This window comes from Vigna angularis, chromosome 6 (genome assembly GCF_016808095.1).
Source record: "Vigna angularis cultivar LongXiaoDou No.4 chromosome 6, ASM1680809v1, whole genome shotgun sequence".
In the NCBI taxonomy this organism is placed as follows: domain Eukaryota; kingdom Viridiplantae; phylum Streptophyta; class Magnoliopsida; order Fabales; family Fabaceae; genus Vigna; species Vigna angularis.
In genome coordinates this window covers 38,024,964-38,035,448 of record NC_068975.1, presented here as the reverse complement: position 1 = coordinate 38,035,448, position 10,485 = coordinate 38,024,964, and the positions used below count along the sequence as shown (strand labels likewise).

At 37.8% G+C, this 10,485-nt stretch overlaps 4 protein-coding genes across 5 annotated transcripts; 3 read left to right on the top strand and 1 right to left on the bottom strand.

Moving 5' to 3' along the window:
* The first annotated feature begins 6 nt into the window (after positions 1 to 6).
* On the top strand, positions 7 to 987 carry LOC108342895 (glucuronoxylan 4-O-methyltransferase 1). The gene has a single exon (XM_017580792.2). It carries the CDS (start codon positions 7 to 9, stop codon positions 970 to 972), a length of 966 nt encoding a protein of 321 aa, XP_017436281.1. The 3' UTR covers positions 973 to 987.
* Positions 988 to 1,334: 347 nt separating this feature from the next.
* On the top strand, positions 1,335 to 4,307 carry LOC108342896 (ras-related protein RABD1-like). Of its 2 annotated transcripts, XM_017580793.2 has the most exons (8): positions 1,336 to 1,472; positions 1,562 to 1,634; positions 1,711 to 1,758; positions 1,839 to 1,886; positions 2,327 to 2,398; positions 2,514 to 2,669; positions 3,588 to 3,691; positions 4,080 to 4,307. In XM_017580793.2, the coding sequence occupies exons 1-8, from the start codon at positions 1,459 to 1,461 to the stop codon at positions 4,168 to 4,170; spliced, it is 606 nt and encodes a 201-aa protein (XP_017436282.1). In that variant the 5' UTR covers positions 1,336 to 1,458; the 3' UTR covers positions 4,171 to 4,307. The 2 variants fall into 2 exon arrangements, with proteins under 2 accessions (XP_017436284.1, XP_017436282.1); XM_017580795.2 differs by lacking the exon at positions 2,327 to 2,398 and having other exon boundaries at positions 1,335 to 1,472.
* Positions 4,308 to 6,397: 2,090 nt separating this feature from the next.
* LOC108343547 (ras-related protein RABA2a) lies at positions 6,398 to 7,326 on the bottom strand. The gene is made up of 2 exons (XM_017581898.2): positions 7,093 to 7,326; positions 6,398 to 7,016 (listed from the first exon to the last, which is right to left on the bottom strand). Exons 1-2 carry the CDS (start codon positions 7,255 to 7,257, stop codon positions 6,528 to 6,530), a joined length of 654 nt encoding a protein of 217 aa, XP_017437387.1. The 5' UTR covers positions 7,258 to 7,326; the 3' UTR covers positions 6,398 to 6,527.
* Positions 7,327 to 7,914: 588 nt separating this feature from the next.
* On the top strand, positions 7,915 to 10,186 carry LOC108341756 (elongation factor 1-gamma). The gene is made up of 7 exons (XM_017579403.2): positions 7,915 to 8,080; positions 8,188 to 8,337; positions 8,411 to 8,471; positions 8,553 to 8,605; positions 8,694 to 8,795; positions 8,932 to 9,436; positions 9,619 to 10,186. Exons 1-7 carry the CDS (start codon positions 8,072 to 8,074, stop codon positions 9,996 to 9,998), a joined length of 1,260 nt encoding a protein of 419 aa, XP_017434892.1. The 5' UTR covers positions 7,915 to 8,071; the 3' UTR covers positions 9,999 to 10,186.
* The last annotated feature ends 299 nt before the right edge of the window (positions 10,187 to 10,485 follow it).

The following is a 10,485-nucleotide window of genomic DNA, read 5'->3' as shown; positions in this document are numbered from 1 at the left end:
TAACGCATGCATCCCTCATCCCTGCAATCCCTGCTCGCTTCACTGTTTTTCATCACTCACTCTCTACAGACAAATCAAGCCAAGATGAGGCCCAAACCCCATCAACCATTCAATTCCAAGCTGCTCCTTCTACCGCTCTTGGTTGTCTTCTTTCTCCTCTTCGTCCTAAAATCAAACTTGTCTACCTTCAAAGACATACAAGAGGAGACCCCAAATGCTGCCTCGCAACCATCGCATTCAGTAAAGACCCCAAATTGTTCCCCCAGTTGCAACAAGATACCGGTTTCTCTCTCCCAGGCACTCATCCACTACTCCACCTCAACCATCACCCCACAACAAACGCTGAAAGAGATATCGGTGTCTGCAAGAGTCTTGGAGAAGAAATCCCCGTGCAACTTTCTGGTGTTTGGGTTGGGGCACGACAGCCTCATGTGGAGTGCACTGAATCATGGTGGGAGGACGGTCTTCCTGGAAGAAGACGAGGCATGGATGGAGCAAATAAGGAGGCGGTTTCCGACGGTGGAGTCGTACCACGTGAGGTACGACAGCAAGGTGAAGGAGGCTGAGAATCTGATGGAGGTTGGGAGAGGAGAGGAGTGCACAGCAGTGGGAGATCCAAGATATTCCATTTGCCAGCTTGCTTTAAAGGGTTTGCCGAGTGTGGTGTACGAGACAGAGTGGGATCTGATCATGGTGGACGCACCCACCGGCTACTACCAGGATGCACCTGGCAGGATGAGTGCCATCTACACCGCTGGGATGATGAGCAGGAACAGGGAGAGTGGAGAGACCCATGTGTTCGTGCATGATGTCAACAGAGAGATCGAAGACACTTTCTCCAAGGCATTCCTCTGTGAATGCTTCATGAAAAAACAAGAGGGCAGGTTGAGACACTTCACCATTCCCAGCTTCAGGCACAACCCTCACCTTTTGCACGGGCCCTTCTGCCCTCCCCCGCCGCCTCCATCCTGATCCCTTCTTCATCCCATTTATCCACTGCTGCTTCTTCAATAAAATATTTCAAAACAACAAAACATTTTTTTTTAATTTTATACAATATTATAATTGTAATTTGCTAGCCTAAAGAACTTGTATGTTGTATATGAGTCCACATTCTAAAAAATCATTACAATTGATGAACAAATATTGCATCATCGACCATAGAGAAAATTACGATACCATACCTTTGAAGTGTGTAACTTCCTGTACAATGATTTTGTATGGTTGATATTTTGTCCGTTGAATTTTACCTAAAGTCGTCATTGCCAATTTGCCCATAAAAAAAAGATTTTTTATTAGTAAAAAAAGAAAAATAAAAAGAGTAACGGCGAAGTTTGGTATTTTAAAAATATTAAAAAAAGAGAATTTAATTAAAAGGGGGGACCGGGGAAGGAGAAGAAGAGCTTTGGTGTTGAAAGAGCAGAGACCACATAGCACAGAGCAGAGAGGATTGCGATAATGAGTAACGAATAGTAAGTGTTTTTGTTTGAGAGGAAGAGGTTGGGGGAAGAAAGTGTTACTAATCTGGGGTTTCGTTTGGTTTGATTTGATTTGATTTCAGCGATTACCTGTTCAAGCTTCTGCTTATCGGCGACTCCTCCGTCGGAAAATCATGCTTGCTTCTCCGATTCGCTGTCGGTCTCTCATCACTTTACCGGATTTCCCCTTCTCTTTCGCTTTCTCTCATCTCTTCACTTCCTTTCCTTGCAGGATGACTCCTATGTGGACAGCTACATAAGTACCATTGGAGTTGATTTCGTAATCATCACTTCTCTTCTTTTCTTCTTTGACTCTTTCTCTTTCTATTTATGTCCCGACACTTTTTCTTCTCTCTCCAGAAAATCAGAACCGTCGACCTACAAGGAAAAACCGTCAAGCTCCAGATTGTGAGTTTTCTTTTCTTATACTCTATTTTTAGGTTTTCTTACTATCTAATATCTATTTTGATTATCTTGTGTTGCATCCACTCTAATGTTACAATTTTGCCCTAATTTCTGTATACGCCTGTTACCCAATGTAGGGTATTGAGAATCAACACATAGCACCATCTCTCACATTTTTCCTTCTTATCTTCATCATTCCGCATAAACATTTCTGCTACAGCTCATCATCACCGTTGGTTGTAACCTTGTTCAATCACGCTCTGCTCTGTAGTTGCCCCCGTACCAAGCTTCGATTGTTTTATTCTGTTTTTGCGTATGTGACATTTTAAGTAGACCTCAGCTGTGAATCTCATTATCCATGTTGCTTGTCACTAGAAAATGAAGCCATTCGAGGCATCATCTTTTCTCCTTCCCTAACCATTGATACTCACTGTTTCCTGTAGTGGGATACAGCCGGACAGGAGCGATTCAGGACTATAACTAGCAGTTATTATAGAGGAGCGCATGGAATAATTGTAAATCAACTTTATGCTATCATCATCTACGCTAAAAACCATATACTTGGCCTGATACTAATTGAATTTCTTTAGCAAATTTCTGGAATTCTTATAAGTTTTGGGATCGCAACAGATTGTCTATGATGTCACTGAGATGGAAAGCTTTAACAATGTCAAGCAGTGGTTAAATGAGATTGATAGATATGCAAATGACAGTGTGTGCAAGCTTCTTGTGGGGAATAAATGTGATCTAGTTGATAACAAAGTTGTAGACTCACAAACTGCCAAGGTAAATTACTGAATTATCACTTTTTCCTTTTCTTTTTTTCTTTCTTGATTCATCCGGTAATTATGTTCTTTCCTCTTTAGGAGTTCGGTGTTATTTCGATATTAATCATTAGGCATCTGTTGTTATTTCCCCTGTATATCCTTACATTGATTCCTACTTCTTCTAGGAGTATGGAGTTTATCTTCTGTTTTCTGTGTCTTAATCAAGTAAAGTATTGATTTTGAAAATATACTCTAAATATAACATGTGAACTTTCAACACTTGTATCCCCTGAGCTATTGAAACTGCTACACATGTATCCCCTAAGCTATCAAAACTGTGGTGTTGTATAAAATAATGGAGGGGGGCATCTTGCGGTATTTACCTCGAAAACTAACAGTTTCATTCTGGATACTGGTCTTTTGGGTTGGAAAACAAAAGCAATAGGAACAATTCTAAACTTCATGTCGTTTAATATTCATCTGAGGTGTTGGAGAGGAAGGGAACTTGAATGTTTTCACTTTCATTCTATGACCAAATAAATAGGCATGACAACCGTTATATTTTTACTCTTTACATTCCTTGCTTTATCTTCAATTACAGAGGAAATGCGCTATCTCGGTAGAATTGCCAATTACTTCGAACTCAGTTTCTCTTAAATAAATCAAAATTTAGCAAAGAGTGAGATCTTTTGAATGCATGTATTGCTAGTTTTATCATTGGCTAAATATGTCATGTATAATAATAACTTTGGACTGGTCACTTCTGCATTTATTGTTAGTTGTCCAATGCCATTTGATATAGAATTGTTTTGTTAAAGAAGCTTGTGCCTGAAGGGTAGATTATGAAATATCAGTTACTTTCCCTGCATGTTAAACGGTAAACAAAGAGTTGGATGATCGTACTTTGTCTAACATGTATTGAGAGTATGAATCACAGGCCTTTGCGGATGAGCTCGGTATCCCTTTCCTTGAGACAAGTGCCAAAGACTCTATCAATGTGGAACAGGCTTTCTTAACTATGGCAGCAGAGATTAAGAAGAAGTAACTAATATCTCTAGCTCCTCTCTCTCATTTAGAATCTTTAAACTACAACTATAATCAATGTCTTGAATTTTTTGTTTCCATGATGAGTTTTTCAGCATGTTTAAAATCTAAAACATTAACAGTATTTTTTTTTTAATTTATGTATGAATGATGAATTGTCTTTAAAATAACAATAAAACACGTCGATGAATAATGGCTTTTGATAAAACGAAAAATAAATAGGATTACATCTTGAGCTAATTTTTTGTAATTTACAGATAATGTGTCAATTTTTATTCTTTGAGGATTAATTCTATTTGTTGATGCCTGTGATAGTATGAGTTCCAACGGTAGACGAGTAAGTCCCTTTGAGATGTTTTGAACTTTGATTTGAACTTATGTGCAGGATGGGAAGCCAAACAGCTGTTGGTAAGTCGGCAGAAGCCGTTCAAATTAAGGGGCAACCAATCCCACAGAACAGCAACTGTTGTGGTTAGGTTTTACGTTCTGTTATAACTGTTATATGAAAATAGGGAGACTCTTTCTTTACTGTGTTATGACATGGATGTTTAAGTATTAACTCTTAAAATATGACTTGTCATCTATTTAAATCCCTGGATAATGTTGTTCTGAATCTTCTGTCCTTATGACTTCCCTTGTTTAGAAGGAAAGGGAGGCAATTGGCCACGCATTTTCCACATACATATTGCATAACCACAAGGCAATTAAATTCTAAGTAAATGGTATATGCTTGTGGTAAGTGCAGGGAACATTAAAAACCAGTGCGCCTGCCGTCGGGAAAGTTGTTGGAGAGTCCTACAATCATAATCCAACGGCTTAAAGTTTTTTGGCTGATATTTCAACATTTTAATGTTCTAAAAATAAATTAACGGCGGGGACTAGGTGGAATCATTCTAAATCTCATAAGAAAATTAAATGATTTGAGTCCCACACACTCTCCACATTACCGCATCTTCGTTAGCGTATGCATGCTATATTATAGAAGCTTTTATATTACTTTTCAAAGAGATCACCAATGATGTTTTATATTCCGAGTAAATCAGCAGTATGTTATAAGCATGACAGGTAAAATTTCTCTTAGAAAACTGCATTTTATTGGGGAGTTTAAAATTTGATGTGAAGGGATAAAATAAGAGGCTCAAGATTATTAAACTCACTTCAGATGAAAAAAATATTATATAAATAATATCTTAATTCAAATAAGTCTATAAAATTATATAACTTTAAAATAAATAAAATTTATAGATATATTGTTCATTAAAAAAATATTGTAAAAAATAAATATCTGGACTATGGTCATTTAATTTTGATACATTTTATTAAGGAGACGAGATGATTATGACCATGGAGAGAGACAAGGAGCGCGAAAGATAGTGACAATCAGGTCATGAAACTCTATATTCCAAACGATCTTGTTTTTTTTTTAATTTTTCTACTTTTCAAACTTGTAGAATAGTTCTAAACTCACGATTTTATACTCTATCAATCGATTCTATCAAACGTAAATTGAGTTTACAAGTTAACTTGAGAGTTTCGTAACCATGCGTTCGCATTATGTTTAATGTAAATGAATGTTTTCTTTTTCCCTTTTGGTTTCTTTCTGGAACCCTCGTCATGAAATTACAAACGGATCGACGGAGGAAGATTTGATGTTGAATTTATACGTTCCTGTCTTACGAAGACACTCTACAGTATTACTATAGTGGTCCGGCGTTGATTTGGTAGGAACTGTGTATATATGTACGGTTGTTTAGAATAATTATTGGGTCTTTATATACCTATGAAATTTGCTCTCAACATTTTAGGAAAGTCTGGTTCACGTCAAAGTTGGTGGTGACTTGCATTATTAGACAAGTTTAGAGCTGGTTAGTTCACGCTGACATAAGCATAATTCAGACTTGGTCAATTATGGTAACATTCACTGTTTCAATTCTAATAAAAACAAATCATTTTACACTTAGTTAATTCTCCAAATTGACATGATTTTATCACGCTATTGGTATAATATTTATATTGATTTTGAAAACTTTCAAATTGCAATTTGGTCCTCAACTCATTAGGACACCTTTCGCGGAAATGTGAAGGAAACTTCACCGAAACACAACTCCAAATTATTACTATATTCTAATATCGTGTTCCCAGCTGCCATTCGAATCCTGTTTTACCTTTTTCGCTTCCCTCGATTCATATTATATTATCAAAATTAGTATACCAAAGCGGTTTGAAGGAGGTAAAATCATTATTTATTTTAAGTAATTATAGACAAAAGTCATTTACAAGCTGCAAGTTGGAAAGGAAGATGAGCTGCTTGTATGAATAAAATTCCAAATCAGGAAGAGGGGAGCATGCCTTCATTGCCATGAAAATGAAGGCATGATGATTTGGGATGTATCATCATAATTAAAGTAACACGAAAACGAAGATAGAAACTAGAATATGCTTGATTAATTTATTTATCTGAAAAAGAAAAAAAAAAGTAAAAATATGTTGTTTGCATGAATTTTAAAAAAATGTAGAACACTGGGAGTTTCATCCTCTCTTTTGATGACGGCGTACGAAGAGAGAAAAATATGTTATGGACTTGCATTTTGATGTCTGAATTAGGCTGCATTAGGGGTTTACTGACAGTGGCGGCACACAACGTTTGTATGAGTATGCGAACCAAAACAAAGAAATAGGAAATAAAAATGGCATCTGTGAATGTTGAAAAAATGAAGATGGAGTGTAGTTACTTTATAGATATTTAGAAGTTTTGATAAAGCGAGGAAAGAATCGATAAACAAGAGCAGGAAAGATCCATATTGTGAAGAAGTGTAGTGGGATAAGGTACTCCTCAGGAGGAAGTACAACAAGGGGTGGTTGTAGTGGTGGATTGGGATTCGCGAACTGTGATGGTCTTGCCTTCTTTAACAGTGGAAGATGCAGGGTGAGGAGTGGAGGAGAGTGATTTCTTACTGATTATGCGGTAGATCTCGGAGAGAATGGTCTGGAAAGCCTTTTCGACATTAGTAGCTTCAAGAGCAGATGTCTCGATGAAAGAGAGACCCTCCTTCTCAGCATAACCTTGGGCATCTTCGGTGGCAACAGCTCTGAGATGCTTCAGATCTGTCTTGTTACCGATGAGCATGATGACGATGTTGACATCGGCGTGATCCCTGAGCTCCTTGAGCCACCGGCTGACGTTTTCGAATGTAGTTGGTTTTGTGACGTCGTAGACAAGAAGAGCTCCGAGGGCACCACGGTAGTAGGCACTGGTAATGGCTCTGTATCGTTCCTGTCCAGCCGTGTCCCATATCTGAGCTTTCACGCTTCGTCCCTCCACCTGTCGTCACATAATATATGTCATTTCATTCTTAATTAATTAATACACCACAAAAATACCAGATCTGGAACCACACCTCCAGAGTCCGAGTAGCGAATTCCACGCCAATCGTCGACTTCGACTCCAGACAGAACTCGTTCCGAGTGAATCGGGACAGAAGATTCGATTTTCCAACACCCGAATCCCCGATCAGCACAACCTTGAACAGATAATCGTACTCTTCCTCTGCTCCACGACCCATTTTCTTTTCTTTTCTTTTCTTTTCTTTTTCTTTTCTCTTCTATTGATGATAAAAACAAAACCCTCCTCACCCATTCCAGCTTTCCTTATACTTTATTTTAATACGACCATGTCTGTCGTAAAACTCAATTACGTTTACCATTTCATACCAGTCAATTTTTGTTTTCCCTTTTTACAAAATTACTTAAACAATTATTCCATCCAGTAATCTGTGTTGAATTCTAAAAAAGAAATAAGGTTACAAATTTCAAGATTTCTTTTTGGATCACATATATAATTTTAAAGTAATTTTTTGTATTTAAAAAAATTGGATTACATAATTTGAAAATCATTCTTCATGATAATAAATTTTAGATCACGTAATTTAGGACCATCTTTCTAAAACTATTTTTTGAATTGTGTAATTCAAAAATATTTTCCAAAGTATACAATTTTTAGCTTATTTTTTGTATTTTTAAATTATGTAATTCATTGTTTTTATAAAAAAAATCCCTTTTACACAACACTTAGAAAAGGGAAGTGATGATTAATTTGATATTTTTAACCACCTTCAAGGGCTGCACATGAGAGGTATGGGGTGCAGAAAGAAATTGGCTTCGAATTTAATTTGATTCGGTGTTTATATTTGGGCTGGCTTGGCTTGAATTTGAGTCGGATCTGGTTGGGTCCTATTGAGTCCAGTTCCTTTAGGGTTTGACCTCGCTTACAAGTTAATCTATCTCGTTCTCCTTCCTTCCGGTGCTCTCTTCTTCGTCGCACAGTGGGAGTAGCAGGAGCAGGAAGCGCCTATTTACTTGTTTGCTCTAAGTTAAAAAATGGCTCTGGTCAGTTTCCTTTCTACTTTCTGCTTTTTACTTTTCCATTTTCCCAAATAACTAGCCAACTATTTCGGCAATTTAGCTTAAACCTGAATGCAATGCTTCGTGTGTAGATCCTGCATGCAATCAAAAGAAACAAAAATGTTTTCAAGACTCTCATCGCAGCAGAGTACAGTGGCGTCCAACTGGAATTTGCCCCTGATTTCGAGTTTTCTGTCTCCAACAAAACTCCTGAATTCCTCAAAATGAATCCTCTTGGAAAGGTATGTATGCATCGATGTATCTATGCATTCTCATGTGATCCCCTAACCAATCAATTTTCCTTGTTTCCACCAGTTTCCTGTGTTGGAAACACCCGATGGTCCAGTCTTCGAAAGCAATGCTATTGCTCGTTACGGTACGTCTTCGTGCAATTCCATGTATAATTTCAGCATCATTTTCCAATTCAATTCTAATCGGCCTCTTTTCTTTCCTGCAGTTGCTCGGCTCAATGGTGACAACGCATTGTACCTGTCTACTCCCATTGATAATGTAACTTTCCAGTCTATTCGATTTCTCCTCTTTTTCCACACTCCTTTTCCTTTTCCTATTTTATACGCTCTTCCGTTTCACGTTGCAGGCCCGCATCGACCAGTGGATTGATTTTTCAACTTTGGAGATTGATTCTAATATTCTCAAATTGTACCTACCAAGGTTTGGATACGCTCCATACCTTCCACCGGTAAGCTCCATCTTTTACGACCTTTATTAACTTCCATATTATATTTCTGTCTTCTCTGGATCATCCCCGCCGATCATCTTTCTTTTTTTGTGTCTTTCGAAATTTAACCATTCATCTGAAATGTGTCTACTTCAAGGCCGAGGAGGCTGCAAATTCTGCGTTGAAGAGAGCATTCGGGGCCTTGAACACTCACCTTGCATCCAATACGTACCTGGTTGGTGATTCCGTCACCCTTGCTGACATCATAACGACATGCAACCTGTATTTGGGTTTCACCGAGATCTTAGTTAAGAGCTTCACTTCGGAGTTCCCTCATGTTGAGAGATACTTTTGGACCTTGGTCAACCAGCCCAATTTCCGCAAGATATTAGGTCAGGTTAAGCAAACCGACGTTGTTCCACCTGTTCAATCTGCGAAGAAGCCTGCCCAGCCTAAGGAGTCGAAACCCAAACCTAAGGATGAGCCGAAGAAAGTGGCTAAGCCAGAGCCAGAGAAGCCCAAAGAAGAGGCAGAAGAGGAGGCACCCAAGCCCAAGCCCAAAAATCCCCTTGATCTTCTTCCTCCAAGCAAGATGATATTGGATGAGTGGAAAAGACTCTACTCAAACACCAAGACCAACTTCCGCGAGGTTGCAATCAAAGGTATTATGATGGCTTTCTGTGTTTTAATTTTTGTCGTTGCTAGGAGGTAGTATGTCACGTGTTTTCGAAAGCTCCTTGCTTTCTTCATCATGATTTGTTACTATTATTTACCGAAGAGTGTCAAAGTGAGCTGATATGAGATGGTAGATATCTTAAGTTAAATCCTCCTTGTGAACTTGCAGGATTTTGGGACATGTATGATCCAGAGGGTTATTCTCTCTGGTTCTGTGATTACAAATACAACGACGAGAACACTGTTTCCTTTGTGACATTAAACAAGGTTGGTGGTTTTCTTCAGCGGATGGATCTGGCTCGCAAGTATGCTTTTGGAAAGATGCTTGTAATTGGATCACAGGCACCATTTAAGGTGAAGGGGTTGTGGCTTTTCCGCGGGCAAGAGATTCCACAATTTGTGATTGACGAGTGTTATGATATGGAGCTGTACGAGTGGACCAAGGTTGACATCTCTGACGAAACTCAGAAAGAGCGGGTAAATCAGATGATTGAGGATTATGAACCATTTGAGGGAGAGCCTCTTCTGGATGCTAAGTGCTTCAAGTGAAAATTATTCCATAGTCTTTAAGAGCTTATGATTTTGTTGCGTCTTTTGGTAAGAGTTGGCTTCTATCTTATTTCTGTTATAGTGAGTTCTTAGCTATTTTGGTGATTTTGCCAGCGTTGAAACTTATACAAGGATGATTTTGGTATACATTCATTTTGTTTACTAGTACACAAATTTATTTACACAAATTTATTTATCCGTGAAAACTTCAATGCGTACGTATTTTGTTAATGTGGAAAGACTACTTTCAAGGATTTATAAATACCGTAGAGGTTAGATGTATGGTCTATTATTGTTTTCGAAACTATTTTTCAAGAAAAATAATATTTTAAAGATGGAACTACCAGTTTATTAATAATCTTTTGCGTAATCACAAGATTGGTTCGATCTTTTTTAGTTTGTACAAACTGAATTGTCATTATTTTACAAATTTTACTATTTGAAAGATATTTTAGATTATTTTATTGAGTTTCACGTTATTTCTTAT